The following is a 19814-nucleotide window of genomic DNA, read 5'->3' as shown; positions in this document are numbered from 1 at the left end:
ACCACACCCAGCTAATTTTTTAATTTTTTTATAGAGAAGAGGTCTCACTATGTTGCCCAGGCTGGCAATTTTCAGGTATATAATATATTGTTATTAATTATAGTCACCATGAGGGGCAATAGATCTCTTGAACTTATGTCTCCTCTCTAACCAAACTTGTGTGTCCTTTGACCAACATCTTGCCAATCCTGTCCCCTCCTCCCAACCCCATCTCTGGTAACTGCTGTTCTATTTTCTGCTTCTATGAGTTTGACTTTTTTTAGATTCCACTTATAAGTGAGATCACATAGCATTTGTCGTTCTGTGCTTGGCTTTTTTTCACTTAATATAAAGCCTTCCAGGTCCCCTCATGTTGTGGCAATGACAAAATTTCCTTCTTTTTAAAGGCTGAATAGTATTCTATTGTATATATACAGTGTTTTCTTCTCATCTCCCTTCTAACTCTACCACAACCTCTGTGCTAGCTCTTCTCCAGCCAATTCCTTCTTATCCCTGTCTCAGTCAGGACATCATTCTTCCACTAAATGATTCTTGGCTTTTCCTCCACAAACCTGGGTCCCCTCCTCTGGTTCTCTGACTGTCCTCATGGTACTACTATGTTAGTTTAGTGAAGTATTATACTGACTTGCACTCCCGAGGATAAACCAGACAATTAACAACTTCATTTAATTTGAAACCCCTTTGTTTCAACTTTCAATGAAGTTCATAAATTTACTGAAGGATAGTAGAACATGGGCATTTAAATGACACATTATCAACATAAAAATGAGTCTAATGAATCTAAAATGAGCTTCTCAAAGAGTGGAGGTTTAAAACTCACCAAATAAAATGAGTTCCTGAAAATCAAAATCTATACTGAAGCATTTTCCACTTACAGAACAGTTTCTATAGCTCTGGCCCTAATTTTACTCAGCAAGGGGACATGGAAATGTTGGGATTTGGAGGGAAAAGTTACCATCCAATGTCAGAGTTCAGGATTGCTGATGACAGAAAGGAAGGCAAATCAATGTCAGATGAATTCCCTGGCCTAGACTTTAGGAAGGCAGAAAATGCCAGGAGGAAAGCGAGCAGACAGACGGGAGAGGGGCTTTCCTGCATTTCCAAACAGGAAGGTGCTTTCTTAAGAGGATTCCTTTGTTAATCAACAAATATTTATGATATGCCCAACTATTAGCCAGACACTGTGTTTATAAGGAGTTATAAGATGAAATCCCTCCTTTACAATGGTTACAGTCTAGTGGGGAAGACAGACATTCAAAGAATCCTTTTGCAGCAGTTGGGGAAGGTCTATTGTAGCCAACTTGTTCTCCACTCAGGGCCCAAGACCTTGCTGTTCCCTTTGCTGAAATCCTCCCAAGGGTTCTTAGCATGGTTCTACTCATCTCACTTAATACTGCTCATTCATCGGAGTCTCTATCCTATTTCTCTGATGTACACCCTTCACAGCATGTACACATTGTGTGAAAATATGTTTCCTTGTTTCTGTATATCTTATTCAAGGCTACTTACCCTGAGATTAGGAGAGTGCCTAGGCAATTCATAGGTTGATTCATTCATTGATTCATGCATTAGACAGGTGTTTAAAGTACATACTACATACCATGCACTTATCTAGGTCCTTGGGTCTGTCTATATGAGGGAGCAAAATCTCCCTTCCCACCTGGAGCTTACTTTCATGTTGAATATTGACAACAACTAATGTTCATCCAATGCTTTCTATGGATAATATTCATGACATTTAATCTTCATGACAACCCTATGAGATAGATAATGGTTATAATCCCTGTCTTATCAGTGAGCAAAACCCTGGGCAGACAGGTCAAATAACTTGCTCAAGGCTATAGTTAGTAAGTGGTCAAGATTCACACCAAGGGAGTCTGGCTTGAGAGCTCCTCATCTGAACTTCTCTGCTATACTGCCTCTTATATACAGATGCACAGTACACGTGGAATAAATATTAGTTGAAACAATGGCTGGATGCATAGCTCTAGAAGAACAAATACATCATTTTGGGGTGGGGAAAGTCAGAATGCTTCACAGAGAAACTGACAGAGCTGATCCTTGAAGGCTAGGTAAGAGCTCATTTAAAAAATTTTTTTTTTGAGACGGAGTCTTGCTTTTTTGCCCAGGCCAGAGTGCAATGGCGCTATCTCGGCTCACTGCAAGCTCCGCCTCCTGGGTTCACGCCATTCTCCTGCCTCAGCCTCCCAAGTAGCTGGGACTACAGGCGCCCGCCACCACGCCGGGCTAATTTTTTGTATTTTTAGTAGAGACGGGGTTTCACTGTGTTAGCCAGGATGGTGTCGATCTCCTGACCTCGTGATCCGCCCGCCTTGGCTTCCCAAAGTGCTGGGATTACAGGCGTGAGCCACCGCGCCCGGCCGCCCATTTTTTAAATTTTTATTTTTTTTTCTTTCATGTCAGACAGGTAATGTGCCAATGTCATAAAAGGTTTGGGGGTGATATACCTCACACATGTGTATGAACACTCAATCATCATGCTTATGAACTACAAAAGGATCATAGGTAAGAGTTCAAAGGATGGAAAGGAAGTGAAGGAGGGTGTGATTGTGGCTCGTGTGGAGGTGAGAGGCATTGCAGGCAGAAGGCACAACTTCTACAGACGCATGAAAGCATAGAGACATATGTGCTGAAGTGTGAATAGCAGACACTGTGGCTAGTGCATAAAGGAGGTTGGAGAGAAGAGGTCAAAATAATAGAATGGAGTTATATTGTGAAGGGCCTGTTATGTCCTGCTAGGTAGTTTGAACTTGGTCCTAAAGGTACTAAGAAGGGAGACCCTTAAGAATGACATTCTGATTCCAGAAGTGAAAATTAATTCTAAGGGAGAAAGGATGGTACCTAATGAGACCAAAGCGGCTGAAATGGGATTGCCAAAGAGCTCAGATTTAAAAGACTATGAACAAAAGGTATAACGAGTAATTGGGATAGAGAAGCATCATGTTCTCTTCCAACTATGAAATTTTATTATATATCTTAGCTCCATTGTATCAACTTCTTTTCATAAAATGGAATCTTCAAATTCCCCCTTCTGGTTACCCATGACTTCAGGGACCTCAATACAATCTAATGGCAGTAAATTCATAATGACAGTTCCAAGATTTGAAATTATTTGCTGATTATCTTTCAGACATATTTTCAAGCAGATCGCTTTGCCTCCTACCAGAGAGGTATGGAAAACAAGCAGACCAAGATCTCTTCCCAGGTGGGTAAGTGGTGATCTTAGAAAGGAGGAAGACTGGGGCAAGCTCCAGAGCTCCAGGGCAAGTGCTCTGGGAGGTGAGTTTGTAACTTGTACAGATACTTTCTTAATCAGCAACATCAAATCTGTTTTGTACGTCCCTGGTATATAGCACCTAGTACAGCGTGACTCAAGCTAGCTGCTCAGTAAATGCATGTTAAATGGGACCAAAGACCAGAAGGCAGATAGAATCACACCTTTGTGGCTGAATCCCACAATGCTGCCCCTACCTGGCCCCTACTCAAGTTATACTCAAGCATAACTTAAGTTTCTTCTGAGAATAGAAAGGAACCTAGAGGTCTAGAGGAACCTAGACAATGCATTTCCTATTCTGTGCAAAGCCCCAGTATGAAATGGCACAGAAGTAAATGGCACTCTGTCCAGTTTGCTTCTATGATTGTCAAAACCCATCCAGGTGTCAGAAGAAATATTTAGGGGACGTGATAGGGATCAGTCTATTGTCTCTGCTGTGGAAAGGTTCTGCTGTGGGAAAGGCTTCCCATTCTCTTCTGCTCTCTTTGGCATTCTCCTATAAATGGTCTCTGTCATTTAGACCTCATCTCTCTCAATTTAGGATGAGAAGAAATGGCTAATGTAAGTCAAAGTTTCCAGTTTTAGATGCTGTTTTCTCTAACGTTTCCCCAAATATAAAGAAAAGCCGGGCCGGAACCCTCAAAGGGTTTGCAGTCTGGAGAGGTACTGAGCTGGATGTACGTGGTAACGAGGTTATGAAACTGGTTCTATATGACTGTCAGTCTCAGTATTTTATAATCAGACTGTGTGAGTGTTTGGTGATGTAAGTAGCAGGTGAGAAAAAGGAATATTAAGTATAAACTAGAAAGTGACAACACTTGAACAATCACCAAGCTAACCTTCTGCTCTGATAAGGCAAGTATCTGTCATTTTGAAAAAACTATAAAGTTCCCCATTGTAATGTTTATAAGAAAATCTCAATATTTGGAATAAGTTCTTAAATAACGCACATTTATCTTTTCATGATGTGACCGACAAATGAGATCCAAAGTAACAAATAACTGTTTCTATTGGAAACATATGCAGATTATTTTGGGTTGCAATTTTCTAAGTTTAAGGTGATAATACTATAAATAGTTAATAGTGAGTTACACAATTTAAGGCTTTCAATAGTGAACTCTGAAATTGATGACATACAACCTATTAGTTTGTGGACTTCTGGGAAAAGCTCTAAAGAAAGAATTTGGAAATTCTGGAGAAAGTCTGAACTGTGTTAAAGAAGCAACAGCTTCTGTAATCTCAGAATTGCCTCCTCTCCCTTTTCTACCTTGGCTAAGATCAGGAGCTGCCAACATTGAACGTCTGACTTTCCCTTGAAAATACTGCCAATGGAAAATGTTATTTCAGGCATTAGAGTTAAAATTTCTATGTGTGTGTGTGTGTGTGTCTGTGTGTGTGTGTGTGTGTGTATTTGCAAGTCCAGACTTTATTTTCTTCTTTCTTTCTTTCTTTTTTTTTTTTTTTTATGAGATGGAGTCTCTGTCTGTCACCCAGGCTGGAGTGCTGTGGTGTGATCTCGGCTCACTGCAACCTCCGCCTCCCAGATTCAAGCGATTCTCCTGCCTCAGCCTCCTGAGTAGCTGGGATTACAGGCATGCACCACCATGCCCAGCTAATTTATATATATATTTTTTATTAGAGATGGGGTTTCACCATGTTGGTCAGGCTGATCTTAAACTCCTGACCTCGTGATCTGCCCATCTTGGCCTCCCAAAGTGCTGGGATTACAGGTATAAGCCACCCCACCCGGCATGTTTTCTTATTTCATTTACAGCAAGCTTGGAATTGTTTGGAATAAAATAAACAATCAAACATAATCTCAAAGACATTTCTGCTGAACAGTGCATCCTGGGGCCAAATTATGCAAAACAATACAAATCAAAGAAACAGGAAGGAAAAACAAAATGGTCAGAAGGTTGACAACAAAGTGCATCACAAAAACATTCTTCAAAGAGTTTGTATTTTATTTTTGCCCACAAATAATTAGCTAGTTAGATTACTGTTTGAGAACCTATAATTTTTAGAAAGTAGACTATTTTCTTCAATACTAAGAAATCAGGGCTGTGCAGGGTGGTTTATGCCTGTAATCCCAGCAGGCCGGGATTACTTGAGCTCAGGAGTTCGAGACCAGCCTAGGCAACATAGTGAAACTCCATCTCTACAAAACAAAACAAAACAAAACAAAACAAACAAAAATTGGCCAGGCGTGGTGGCACAGGCTTGTAGTCCCAGCTACTTGGGAGGCTGAGGCAGGAGGATCGCTTGAGGCAGAGGTTGCAGTGGGCCGAGATCATGCCACTACCCTCCACCCTGGGCGACAGAGCAAGATCCTATCTTAAAAAAAAAAAAAAAAAAAAATCTGTCTGGAAGTCCTTACTTTATATTTCATTGTCAAACTCCTTTCCCCCATCTCTTGACTTCAGCTCTCTCTACATCCCCAAGCCAAGAAAGAATGATGAGAAATGGACAGATGTTAGCAGGAGTTGGGTGCGCTTTGGGCATGGGGAAGTCTGAGGTCTCGGAAAATCTTTTGTACATATACACCCGGCCCTCACTTTCTTGACGCACGCACCAAACTCTCAAAATAAAACCACCAAAAAGGAGAAGGGGGGGCGTCGCCCACCGCTCCTGGCATTCCGCGGCTGCCAACTCTTTCCCTCCCATCTGGCTCCTCGGATGCCCGCGGGGGAATCGCGGTGAGCAGCGCGGGGCGAGGCCGCCGCGGACGCCCCGTCGGATGTGCCCTTCGCTGGGCCGAGCGGGGCAGGGTTGGAGAGGGAAGCGCTCGTGCCCACCTTGCTCGCAGGTGCCCTTGCTGACCTGGGTGATGGCCTTCTCCCCGCGGCTCTCGGCCCTCTGGCTGGCGGCGCGCAGCTGGCAGCCGCTAGGGTAGGTGGTGCCGTCGCTGCCGCACACCGGGTAGCGGCTCTTGCACACGCACACGCCGCTTACCCCCGGACCGCCGGCTGCTGCCCCGGCTTTACCCTTCCGCCTCTTGCGGCTCTTCACGCACTCCATGCCCGGCGCGCAGTACCCCCTGCCGGCGCCGCCGCCCCCGCACGGCTCGCCCTCGCCGCGGGCGCACATCGGGCAGCAGCCGCACGCGTCGCGGGTCTCGCCCAGCAGGCAGCCCAGCGGGGGCAGGGGCGGGCAGGCGGCCGGCTCGCAGGGGCCGCAGGTGTCCGAAGAGGAGGAAGAGGAGAGGGGCAGGAGCAGGAGCAGCAGCCCGGCGGCGCCGAGGAGCAGGGCGCGCAGCGACGGCCGCTCCATGGCGGGGTGCGGTGGCGGCGGCAAGGGCGCGAGTGAGCCGTGTCGGGCAGGCCTGCGCCTTAAACCCGCCGCCCCGCCCGGCCCGTCGGCGGGAACCACACCCCGGGGCGGTGAGAGCGCGGGAGCCCCGCCCGTGCCGCCCTCCCGGCCCCGCGGGGCCTGCGCGCGCGCTCCTGCTGGCGTGAGGGGGTGAGCGGCCACCCGGCGTGACCGGCCCATGGGCGCTCGGTCTCACGCCCGCTTCGCATAGCTCACCCTGCCAGCTCCTGCTCGGTCCCCAGTCCCCTGCCCCGAGCCCTCAGGGATCGCACCGCAGTGCGAGCGGCTCCTCCGCCCTCTGGTTTCTCCCCGTTTCCAGTCAATATATTTAAACTTCTTAACAACGACGGCTTCGAGACGATCCAGCGTTTCATCTATTAAATCCTCCGTGGGCCTGAGACACCTGAGTGCTCATTACTCTGTGGTTTGGGAAGCTCTCTTAAGAACAAGCTGTTAAAAACCCCTACTTGTGGACTGTGTCCCCGCTGGCCACAGGCCTGCTGTGGTCTTGGGTGTCAAGCACTGAAAGGACAAATCGTTGCCAACCACTTCCCTTTCTGGAACCTCCTAACTGCCTGCACCTCCCTCCCCACTTTGTCTCCCAGTGGCATTCAACGAGACTCTGTGCTTTTTTTGTGCTGAGCCATTTTCAGTGAGTACTGGAATCCGTGAGAGCTGTGCCCTTGTTTTGAGTTCTTGCTGAACTGCTCGCCCTCCAGCAAGCCTCTCGGGAGAACAGAGCGCAGCTGAGAGGAGCAGGGGTCCCAGCTCCTTCCTCGTTGGAGCTGCCACGGAGGCACCTAAAGCGCCCCCAGTCTTCACCAGCATTCCAGGGGGTTTTTGATATAAACGGTGGACTCTTCCTCAGTCTTTCTGCGAAGTGCTCTGCAAACTCAACTTGAAAGCCTCTCTTCCCAGGAACACTGGCCTCTCCAACGCAGACATGGAAGTTGCTTTCACTTTTTAACTGAATGTGTAACACTGCAGCCTGCATTATTCTGCATGTCACATTGTGGTTCTTTTGTGTTCTTTTTCTTAGCATAAATCCAGGGATTTACAGGGTTGCTGACTGAAAGCCAGCAGTTCAGTTCATAATCCCATTAGCAATGTAAAGAACTCATTCTCAACAGACTCTTACAAGGATAATTATTGCAAATTTTTTTTGAAAATTAAATGACCACAAAATTGGGGGGGGAGAGGAGAGTGGGGAAACATCCTCCAATCCAGAAAAACCTAGCACTGCTTTTTGGCCTCTCCTTAGTGTATTATAGACACGTGGAGCATTTTTTTTCCCTCAAGGGTCATATGTTGACCTGACAGTTGTTTAAAAAACAATGAAAAATCTTTACAGCAGAGTTTTCCTAAATATTTTTGTCTTTGTTCCATCCTAAGAGATGCAGTTTACATCACCCATCTGTTTTCTTGAAAAGGAAACAAATGCAGAGTGCACTCTATTTCCTATTGTATTTAATTTCTTTCCTTCTTTCTTTTCTTTTCTTTCTTTTTCTTTTTTTTTTTTTTTGAGATGAAGTCTCCCTGTGTCGCCTAGTTTGGAGTGCAGCGGTGAGATTTTGGCTCACTGCAACCTCTGCCTCCCAGCTTCAAGCAATCCTTCTGCCTCAGCCTCCTGAGTAGCTGGTATTACAGGCATGCACCAACATGCCCAGCTAATTTTTGTATTTTTACTAGAGACAGGGTTTCACCGTGTTGCCCAGGCTGGTCTCGAACTCCTGACCTCAAGTGATCCACCTGCCTCGGCCTCCAAAACTGTTGGGATTACAGGTGTGAGCCACTATGCCTGGCCCTGGTTTCCTTTTTATTAATTCACTGGTCAAGAGCCACTAAATTGGTTCCATGATCTAGTATGACGATCTGTCATAGTTTTAGATTCTCCGAAGCTTACTCTGAGACAAGGATTCCAGTGCAAGTAGGCCACCTGAGAAGCCACATCAGGACACACAGATTGAGGGTTGGGGCAGGCAGGTGAGCAAGCAGGAAGGGAAGACAGCCAATAAAGGTGCTTATCTCCACAGCCAGAAGAAGCCCTCAGGCTCTACAAACTGTGTGTGTGTGTAGGGCATGTGGGTAGGCAGTGGCAGCAGCTGTACACTAAGAGCTGTCACCCACAGTGTGTGAAGGTCCTGCATCAGAGCCAACAGTGAGAATGCAAGCATGCGCCACAGCGGAGTCCCTTTGAGGAACCTTCTCACTGCCCAGCAAGCAAAGAAAACAAGCAAGTTTCTGGTCACTGAAAGGGGAACCCGAGCTCTGTGATAGCGCCAGTCAAGCTGGAGGACCTGAAAACAAGAAGAGATGTTAGAAAAAAGGCAGGTGAATGGAGCCTTTAAAGAGTAAGTTGACAACTCCACCCTTCCAATAACAGATATATTGTCACCTGTTCAGCTTCAGTTTTAGTGAGGTGGAGAGGCTGGATGTGGAGATGGAGATATTTTTACTTCTTCCTGTTTAATTGGTGCCTTTTGTTGCTTTTTCTTGCTTAATTGCCCTGGTTAGAACCTCCAGTATAATGTTGAATACAAGAGGTGAGTGGACACCCTTGTCCCAGTGCTCACCTTAGAGGGAAAGTTGTTAGTTTTTCACCATTAAGTATGAAGTTAGCTGTGGGCATTTCATAGACAGTCTTATCAGGTTGAGGAAATTCCTTTTTATTCTGTTGATTGAGTGTTTTTTATCATGAAGTGGTGTTGAATTTTCTTTTCTTTTCTTTTTTTTTTTTTGAGATGGAGTCTCGCTCTGTTGCCCAGGCTGGAGTGCAGTGGCGCAATCTTGGCTCACCGCAACCTCCACCTCCCGGGTTCAAGCCATTCTCCTGCCTCAGCCTCCCGAGTAGCTGGGATTACAGGCACATGCCACCACGCTCAGCTAATTTTTGTATTTTTAGGAGAGACTGGGTTTCACCATGTTGGTCAGGCTGGTCTCGAACTCTTGACCTCGTGATCCACCCGCCTCAGCCTTCCTAGAGTGCTGGAATTACAGATGTGAGCCATCACCCCTGACAGAGAGTACATTTTAAATGTTCTTGCCTCAAAAATGATAAGTATGTGAGGTAAAGGATATGTTAGTTAGCTTAATCTAGTCATTCCACATACATACATATATAAAAACATCATGTACACCGTAAATATACACAATTTTTTGTCAATTAAAATTTTTTTTAATGTTTAAAAAGAATCATTCCTGCTTTCTGACAGCACCCAATCCATAGCAACCTCCTGCTTCCTTAGACCTTCCCCTAAATTACTCAACCAAAGTCCAAATCCTATAATAGGCTCTTTCTAACACCCCCTTACTAAGACCCCCATAGTTCCATATGGTGTCTATCCTCCCTTGCTACAATGAGTGATAAAGTCAACTTATTCAACTACAGGTGCGTTCCTGTGATCTTTGGCTGAAGGATAATGATGCAAGAGATATATGCCCCCCTCCCTCCTACACTACTTCAGCTCAGTATTCCCCCAGCCCACAGGACACTCCCAAACCCTTTGCTGATGGGTCCTTGTACCTGGCGGGCACCCTTCTTGGTGGAGTATCTCTAAGACTACTCAGTCTGGCAAGTTTCTTGATATCTGTGGGAAACCTGTGGTGCTGTGCAGCCTGCCCCTGTGAAGTCCCTCTATGTCCAGCCAGCACAGGGCCAGAAGCCAGCCTGCCTATTCAGGAGACATCTAACTGGACAACGGAATGCTTGTCTCTTTTTCTTGCAGACATCACAGATCTCTTGGCTCCGTTACCCTTGTCTTCTTAGGAGTTGGGGGGTGGGCAGTGATTAAGGGGAGGAGAAACCTGCTTTATCCAGTAAGCTCTCACCCCAAACCTGTTTATATGTGCCTGTGTGTGGGGGGGGGTGGGGGGATGGTGTGTGGGGCTTGTGGTGCTTGTGGCAGGGACATGTAGCATTGAGGAGCATTCTGGTTCAATTTTTTTTTTTTGAGACAATGTCTTGCTCTGTCACCTAGGCTAGAGTGCAGTGGTACAATCATAGCTCACTGCAGCCTCAAATTCCTGGGCCCAAGCGATCCCCCTATTCAGCCTCCTAAATAACTGAGATTACAGGTGCATACCACCATACCTGACTATTAATAATTTTTCTTTGCTTTTGTAGAGACAGAGTCTCATTATATTGCTCAGGCTGGTCTCCAACTCCTGATGTCAAGTGATCCTCCTGCCTTGGCCCCCCAAAGTGCTGGGATTATATGCATGAGCCACCACACCTGGCCCTGGTCCAATTCTTTGTGGCTCTGCTTTAGAATGTGGGGACACGTAGCACCTATAGTTTTAGGTTGTAGATCCTAGTGCCATTTTTTAGGCAAGGGAAGAGTTGTTCTATTCAACAGTCTGTTATGATAGTTATCTATCATCTTTATTATTTCATTTTTTTTCTCCTTTCTCTCCTTAATCGTTATCACCATTAGTAAGTCAGAGATTGTCAGGTGATGGGGTAGGGTGTATCTGATCACCCAAGCTCAGATAAACAGTGCATGAAAAGGGGCTAAGCCAGTGGAAACCACTGTGGCACATTCCAGCTGCCACAAGAAGTTCAGCTTAGCTGAAGCAAGGTGAGTGTGTGGAGAAGTGGGGAGAAATGAGTCTGGAGAGAGGGCAGATGACAGATGATGAAGGGCCTTGCACACTGCACCCAGAGCTTTGGACTGCATCATATAGATGACTGTGAGCTGTTGAGGGGTGCAGGGGAGAGGCAAGGTCAGGTTGTGGTGTTGGAAGGTCATTACAGAAGTAAGAGGGAAATGGATCATAACAGGGACAGACTTGAAGAAGGAATGCAGTTTCCACAATGCAAGGGCTACTGTCAGCCTATGCTGTGTCTTTATGGTAATTAAAAAAAAACCACCTCCACTGGGCAGATGCAGCACTGAGGGTTCAAGACTTGGCAAGCAGGTGGTTGCTTTGTGTGAAGAAAAAGGTGTCCCTTCCTCTGATGAAGCAGACCCAGTCCACATGAAGATGCGTGGCCCAGCAGGTGGAGAACTGAATTGTAGTCTTCCTTGCTCCCTGGGCTGGGTGTCCTTGTGCAGTATGCAAACTGCATGTCCCTACAGGGGAGTGTGGCCTCATGCTAATAGTGTGTCTGGTACAGAATTGGCAATCAATTAAAATTTTTTTCTTTTCTTTTCTTTTCTTTTTTTTTTTTTTTTTTTTTTGAGACACTGCTTTGCTCTTGCCACCCAGGCTGGAGTGTAGTGGTGCAATCTCGTCTCACTGCAACTTCTGCCTCCCGGGTTCAAGTGATTCTCCTGCCTCAGCCTCCTGAGTAGCTGGGGTTACAGGTGCCCACCACCATGCCTGGCTAATTTTTGTATTTTGGTGCCCACCACCATGCCTGGCTAATTTTTGTATTTTTAGTAGAGATGGGGTTTCACCATGTTGGCCAAGCTGGTCTCGAACTCTTGACCTCAGGTGATCCACCCACCTCAGCCTCCCTGATGGTATTACAAGCATGAGCCATGGCGCCCGGCCGATTAAAAAAATTCTAAAAGTAAATGGACCAAAGGGAAAATCAGTTGGCAGCTCCTACTGCCAACTACTACTACCATCCAGATAGGAATTAGCAAGGGCCTGAAGTCAACTGTGGCAATGGGAGTCAAAGTAGAGACAGTATCATTTGCCTATGCCTGGACTCTTGTGAGTGAAAGGGAGCACTGTTCGTGATTATGCTGGGACAATGGGCATAAATCAAGACTGTCCCGGGCAATAGGGACATATTGTTACCCGAAATAGAGGTGAAGAGATGGACAAGAGATCTTAAAGAAGTAGAATCTGCAGGTCTTGTAAAGAAACTGACTGGAGGAAAGTCAAGAGAAACCCCAGCATTTCTCCCGTGGGAGACTCGGTGCCAGTCTCTGCCACAGCCGGTTTCTGTTACGGGAAGAGTTTGAGCTTGGTTTTGGACTTGTTCTTTACAAATCAAGACTGCCCTTTGTGGACAGTTCTGGAGAGGAAGGAAGGGGGTTCCCTAGCGACCATATCACATTGTATCGGAGACATTGCAGGGCATTTGGCTGAGAGTAAGCCCTTGAGGTGAAGTCCCTCAATGATAACATCTCACTGTGTAATAAAGGACAGAAACATTTCTTATCAGTATTCTGCATCTCGTCTCTTAAAAGAGGCACTGCCATGCAGGAAAATAGCTAATGATATAATTGAAAAGGCATTAATAGCCCATAAAATTCAGTATTAGAGACACAGAACTTGAAGGACTCGCTAGAGGTCATTTAAAGCCAGGTGACTCTGGATCCATTAGCCCTGATCCTAAGTCATCGGGGGCACAAAAATATCTAAAGGACCCTCAGAAATCATCAAGGAAGATTGTTTTTTGTGTGGTCAGTCTTGTGTTCTGCTCTGTTATTTAACTGCCTTTCACATCAGGAAGATTTGAGGTCACTGAATAATAGCCAACTTCCAAATATACACAGTTGAAAAGAAAATTTAGATTTTAAACTATGATCCTGACTATATTGCATATATCATGAGAGGCTTTTAAACCCAGAATAGCCTCATTTCGTGTCTTAAAATTCATTATCTTAACACTTTAACTTTGCATTAACACAGACTTTTACATTTACATGTCCCTGTAAAATAAATTAGAAAACATTTCTTTTTGTGACAACAGTAGAAAAAAATGTCTTTGGGTTATTCCATAATTAGGCTTCATCTTTCTTTTGTTATGGGGAAATGATATGATCATTTGGTGGCAAATAATGCAGTGCCCCATATTAATCTCCCAGTGGCCCGATTTCATAATTCACCTTGGCGAAGTAGACAAATAAAAAATAAAAATCTCTCCTCATCATCGTAAGAGGCTTGGGAGAAAGTCAGATCAGGAAAAATAAAATATTTTCCGTGGTTTTTTCACAGACTTCACTATGAATAAAACTTTGTGCCCAGGAAGGAGTTTCTTGGGTGTTTTTGAATGTTTAGGAGGATATTTATCCTGCAAGCATTGATTTCTTTCCTTCTGAACAGATGATCAGCTGGGATGTTAAGATGTTAACAACATTTCTTTCATGGATGCGAGTTTTTTTTATTTTATTTTAGCTTGTTAAGATGTTAGAATAACAACATTCCTGTCACTGATGCTGAAGATTCACCTTTTTAAGAAAGAGTCACTGATCACATGAATGACATAGATGTTGCTTTATCTGCCTCTGCAGTGCAGCTACCTGACTGGTGTCAGCCTCTTAGGTGAACAACAAGCGAATTTCAATATTGTCAGAGTCTATAGCCGTCAAGCTTCAGATCTAACTTCCTTAATGCTAAGCCACTTCCCTCTGTAGTTCCTTCTCATAACATCATTGCTTATTAGTAATGCTTGCTTTAAAAGAGAAATGTGGATGTGTCAGAATAGAGGAAATCCTGGAAAACTTTAAGTCCCTCTTCTTTTTGATTCTTGTTGAGTGGCATTCTCTCAGGTCATTTGAGTATATTCCCATCCCTTATTGAGAAATAGCATTTTTAGGTTTTCCCTAAGATTCAAAGGTTAACTATTTGTCCTCATGTTACATAAAATTGGGTCCTGGAAGCCCATGTGACACAGTAGAGATGGTGATTGGCTTGAATGTCAAGGTCTTCAGGAGCAGGGCAGGTTCCCTGTGGCGTTCTTACAGCAGGGCAAGTGATTTGGGAATGAGATATTCAAGAGACAGGAGGGAAGATACAATTTCAAGAGGAAGGAATGAGTGTCTTTGGGCTGCAGTAAAATCTCTAGCGTTCTGTGTGTGGTTCCTGAATTCAGGAAGGAATGGGGCAGGTTAGGGCATAGCTGAGGAGTATAGTGGGGGCTTGCATGGCCTCAAAGGGTCAGAAGTAGACCCAACTGAAGGTCCTGTTATCCTGGTAGATCTTCAGTGAGAGGTTTAGGAGGGGCTATGTGGTGGCAACGATGCCTGTGTAGGAAAACCTCCTGTCTCTTTAGCCATTGAAATGAAGAGATGGACATCCAGAAGTCTACGAAAATTGGCTTAATGCAAGCAAGCAACACTTTCCAGCTTTATGTGCCTCTCAGAACTCATCTTGCTAAATCTTTTTGGGTCACTTGCAAACACAATTGGTAATTCGATACCAATTGTGTTTGCAAGAAGAGGATGATTTGTGACTGAATGAAAGCTATTCTCAGGCATAAGGCCGAGCATGGTGGCTTACACCCGTAATCCCAGCACTTTGGGAGGCCAAGGCAGGTGGATCACCTGAGGTCAGGAGTTCAAGACCAGCTTTGCCAACATGGTGAAATCCAGTCTCAACTAAAAATACAAAAATTAGCCGGGCGTGGTGGCACGCACCTGTAGTCCTGGCTACTTGAGAGGCTGAGGCAGGAGAATTGCTTGAACCCTGGAGGTGGAGGTTGTAGCGAGCAGAGATTACACCACTGCACTCCAGCCTGGCTGACAGAGTGAGATTCTGTCTCAAAAAAATAAAAAAGTATTCCTAGGTGTAAATGCACCAAAACAATTAGAACATACATCATTCTTAATCTGGGCCTCTTGCAGAAGCTCTGGTCAATCGAGGGTTTATACTCAGATAAATATCATTGACCTATCACGCCCCATTTAATGAGAAGAATGCCAGACTTCTCATAATTCTTCATAAAGCCATTACCGACCTGGCCTCTGTGTGCCTCACTCAGTCCCCGTCTTTGACCTCCTGATGTGCCGAGTTGAATGACTTTCTGTCTCCCAGAAAAGCCATCCTCTTTAGATGTCTCACATGTGATTTCTTCTCTCTGGAATTCCCTGGAAAGACTGAGCTTTTACCTCATCCCAAGCCTCTGTTTTCTTTAGGAATAGAGCCTTGCCTCCTCTGCCCACTTCCCTTCTGGGAGTTGTCTTGCTATTGAGCTCCAGCCAAGTCTGGAATCCTGTCTGACGCCACTCCTCTCTGCGTAGACGTCTGCCCGGTGTCTGCCCTGGAAGTGCAGCTCCCTCTCTCTGAGCCTCTCTGGGTTTGGTTGCTGTCTTGGGCTGCTTTCACTTGTCCCTGTTGTATTCTCCACAAACATGTCCACATGCCAGGCTGAGCTCTCTCTCCCACTGCTGTAGCGGGCTCGTCCCACAGAGCTTTCTTCCTCCCGGTGAGCCCCTCGCATCCTAGCTTCAGGCCTTTCCCAGCCCATCTGGCCACCCACTGCCTTTGCCAAGCCCTTTCTCTTTCCCTGAGGGCTTTTAGGGTAGGAAGAAAAATAAACTCTGTGACTGGATTCATTTGGAATTCGGCTGTCAGAGTCATGTTCTCTTCTTTTGGGGTCTATTTAAAAAGCATCCAGCGCCCATGGGAAGCAAAAACCCTTCCCAAAGGGCTAAGGCAATCTGCTCTGACCCCCAGAGCATCCTTCCTCATCCTCCACATCTCAGAGCAGACATCGGTCTCTGCTGGAAGAGTCTTTCTAAACTTCAGGTCTCACAGAGGTCTCCCATGCCCCTCACTCAGTGCATTCTCCATTTTAGCTTTACTGCACTGTATATAACCACCAGATCTCAAGGACAATGACTAGCTTTAAAAACTGATTTGCCATTGCTGTATCTCCAGCACTCAGCTCAATAGGTGCATGAGTGAATGAATGAATGAATGATTTCTCTGCACATCTTCCACTGATTAGCTCTCTGTTGCCTAAGACATCTCAGTTACCATTCATTCTTCAGACTTTGTTTTTTATTCCTTTCTTCTCTTATTCCAGTTTCTAGCACTTACTAGCTATATGACCTTGGGTAAGTGACTTAACCTCTTTGTGCCTGAATTTTATCTGTAACATGGAGTAATAGTATTACCCATCTCATGAGGTTGTGGGGAGATTGAATGGAGCAGTGCTTGGTACATAATAAACTCTCAATAAATATGATGATTGAATTATTTCCTGTGCTTTCCTTGATGTTTTCACAGGATTATTAACCATGATTTTGTTAAAATTGACTAATAGAATAAAATAATTACTCGTTGCAACTTCTCTTGCTCTCTTGCTAAGTTGAGGAGAATTATATAGTTTTATTTTCCTTTTCCTCTGCTCCTCCACTTGATCCCTCCCATATTTTTAGAGGGACTCAGGCTTTTGGGTGGGGAGGGGGTGACTAGTTCCTCCTAGAGCTGAATTACTTTGCAGGTAACACTTGGAATATTAGAGATACCTAATGTTGGACTTAAGTTTGAAAATCTTTCAATAGTTTTATAAGGGTCAAAACAAACTTTTTAAAAGCAACCCTATGTGAACACTGATAAAGTTAAAATGATGACTGAGAAAAAGTGGTGTCAACTTAAATAACAGAGAGATGCCGTCTAAAAGAAATAATATTTACTTGGGAACAGGCATTGCAATAGGAATACACGTGCCAATAGGAATACATGTGAACTATGTGCATATTCAGGAAGGTAAAAGAAGACAATGGCTTTTAAAGGAAAATGAGAGGGTTGCATAGTTGTTTTGAGATAATTATCCTGGGTTATAAGGATCAATAACAAGAGTGGTGGCAGTTCAAGGTTGGACACATCTTCTGGGCAGATGTTCTTGCTGAAGTATTTTTTTCATGTAAGATTGTGACGGTCTTTGTGCAAGGTTGTGGTTTTTGCAGAATCTTCAGTGATAGTTCTTGTTATTAGGCATATGTGTGTGATAACCTTCTTTTCATGGCCTTCTCTGGCTTCTTTTGTTAGGGTTTTTAACACAAGTGACTCCATTTTGATTCCAACAACTTTCACAGTAGAAACTTGTATGTGTAGGGCTGGTCATTCCAGCCCAACTTGCAAAGACTTTCAAGCTGGACCTCTGTGTGTCCACTAATGGGGAGTCTGTGGGAGGATAGTACCTCTTGAAGAGTGCAGCCTCCTGTGTGCCCATGGGGTTCTTCATGAAGAGTTTCATGGTTGCTGCTTCAGGACTTACTGAGATTTGAGAGTTCTCCTTTCTTGTTCTTTTAAAATAAGCAATAAATCAAAGGGTTTTTTGACTTCCTTTTTTTGTTTTTTTTCTGGGACAGAGTCTTGCTATGTCACCCAGGCTGGAGTGCAATGGCATGATCTCAGCTCACTGCAACCTCCACCTCCTGAGGTTCAAGTGATTTTCCTGCCTCAGCCTCCTGAGTAGCTGTTTACAGTTGTGTGCCACCATGTCTGGCTAATTTTTGTATTTGTGGTAGAGGTGGGGTTTCATCATGTTGGCCAGGCTGGCCTTGGCCTCCCAAAGTGCTGGGATTACAGGTGTGAGCCACTGCACTCAGGCTTGACTGCTTTATAAATTCTCTATCTCAAAGAATAGTAAATAGTATTTGAATACTAACCACACTAGTTTTAGCCCTGTGGTGGTTAATTTTATGTGTCAACTTGATTGAGCTAAGAGATGCCCAGATAGCTGGTAAAGCATTATTTCTGGGTGTCTATGAGGCTGTTTCTGGAAGAGATTAGCATTTGAATGAGTAGACTGAGTACAGAAGATCTTCCTCGCTAATATGGGTAGGCATCATCCAATCCTCTGAGGGATAAAATAGAACAAGGAGGCAGATGAAAGGTAAGTTCTCTTTTGCTCTGTTTTGAGCTGGGATATCCATCTGGCCTTTGGACAATGGAGTGCCTAGTTTTTGGGCCTTTGGACTCTGGGACTTAAACTGATTACTGCACCCCCTTCCCACCTGCTGTCCAACCTCCTCCAGGTTCTCATACCTTCTGCTTCAGTTTTGCCATCAGCTCCGTCCCCTGGTCCTCTGGTCTTTGGACTCTGACTGCATTATGCCACCAGTTTTTCTGGGTCTCTTGCTGGCAGACCGCATATCATGGGACTTCTTGGCCTCCATAATCACATGAGCCAATTGTCCTAATAAACCAATTGTCCTCTTTATCTCTATATCTCTACCTCTATCTCTATCTCTATCTCTATCTATCTGTATCTCTATCTCTCTCTTATCTCCACCTATATCTCTCTTATTGGTTCTATTTCTTTGGCGAACCCTGACTAATCCAAGCCCTCTGATGATAAGATACATTTTCTGTTTTTCAAAATAGTTCTGGTCCTTCACTTTAAAGGGCAAAGTGGACCTATGTCCACTTTGATTCTGCTCACAAGCAGGGGCTGATTCCAACGGGCTGGGGTAGGGCTGTTTTATCCATCTTTATTATCTTCCATGGAGCAGAAGTGATGGCAGTTATCACTATCCAGTCTGCATTTATTCACCCCACTTGAAGCAGGTTTATGGCAAGTCTGCCTTTGCTCTATAGGAACAACAGTAAACAGCTGACTGGCCCAATTTTTTGGGAGATGAGTGTCTCCTACGAATCTCAAAAGCATTGCATGTTCTACCTGTTGCAGCATTTGTCTTTTTGGAAAAAGTGCCTGCAGATTTCAGTGTCACTTGCTTAATATTCATAGATTCTTACTCTCTTCTCTTCCAGGAAAATAAAGTATTGTTAATTTTATGGTGAGTATCAGGGAGGTTGTAGGAATTTGATCAAGTAGAACCATGATAAGAAAAGCCAACAGATGCTTTGGAAATTCCTTATCATTCTGGCCTTAATAATGGAAAGAATGACAGTTTTATTCGTTTTCTTAACAAATTACTACAAAGTTTGCTTAACAAATTACTACAAAGTTTGCAGCTTGTAGGCTTGACTGAGTTCTCTGCTTAGGCTGAAATGAAAGTGTGGGCTGGGTTGGGCTTTTATTTGGTGGCTCTGGGAAGAATTAACTTCTAAGGTCATTCAGGTTTTTGGCAGAATTCAGTTCCTTGTGGTTGTAGGACTGAGTTCCCTGCTTTCTTGCTGGATGTTGTTGGACAGCTCTCTGGTCCTCCTTGCACATGGCCCCTCCATCTTCAAAGCCAGCAGTATGGCATATTCAGTCTTTCTAGTGCTTCAGATCTCTCCGACTTCCTCTTCTGCTACTACCCAGAGAAAATTGTGCTTTCAAAGGGTTCATGTGATTAGAGAAGACTTACTTGGATCATTTCCCTTTTGATGAATTCAGAGTCTACTGATCAGTAATAATGTAATTATTTTTGCAAAATCCCTTTTGCCAGGTAATGTAACATAGCCACAGACATGATATTACATCCTATTCATAGTCCTGGAGATTAGGGCAGGAAATCTTGGGTGGTCAGTTTAGAGTTCTGCCCACCACAGTTGTCAAATGTTGTTTTCTCAAATTAACTCTTTGCTGAAACTGAGCTCTGGGATTTCCCTTGCTTGCTTGTGTTTGCCTGTG

At 44.6% G+C, this 19814-nt stretch overlaps 1 protein-coding gene and 1 non-coding gene across 2 annotated transcripts in view; both read right to left on the bottom strand.

Annotated features, from left to right (window-relative positions):
- The window catches only part of IGFBP7 (insulin like growth factor binding protein 7), an 85191-nt gene extending 78567 nt beyond the window's left edge, over positions 1-6624 (bottom strand). The window contains exon 1 of the mRNA XM_055294587.2: positions 6091-6624. Coding sequence (XP_055150562.1) covers positions 6091-6565 — 475 coding nt within the window. The 5' untranslated portion in view covers positions 6566-6624. The remainder of the gene's footprint in view (positions 1-6090) is intronic.
- LOC129492441 (small nucleolar RNA U13) lies at positions 2419-2521 on the bottom strand. Its single transcript, XR_008660888.1, has one exon. It is a non-coding gene; the product is annotated as a small nucleolar RNA U13 (small nucleolar RNA).
- Positions 6625-19814: the final 13190 nt, after the last annotated feature.

Source organism: Symphalangus syndactylus, chromosome 10 (genome assembly GCF_028878055.3).
Source record: "Symphalangus syndactylus isolate Jambi chromosome 10, NHGRI_mSymSyn1-v2.1_pri, whole genome shotgun sequence".
NCBI lineage: Eukaryota > Metazoa > Chordata > Mammalia > Primates > Hylobatidae > Symphalangus > Symphalangus syndactylus.
The sequence above is the reverse complement of the archived record's forward strand: the minus strand, read 5'-3'. Positions and strand labels throughout refer to the sequence as shown.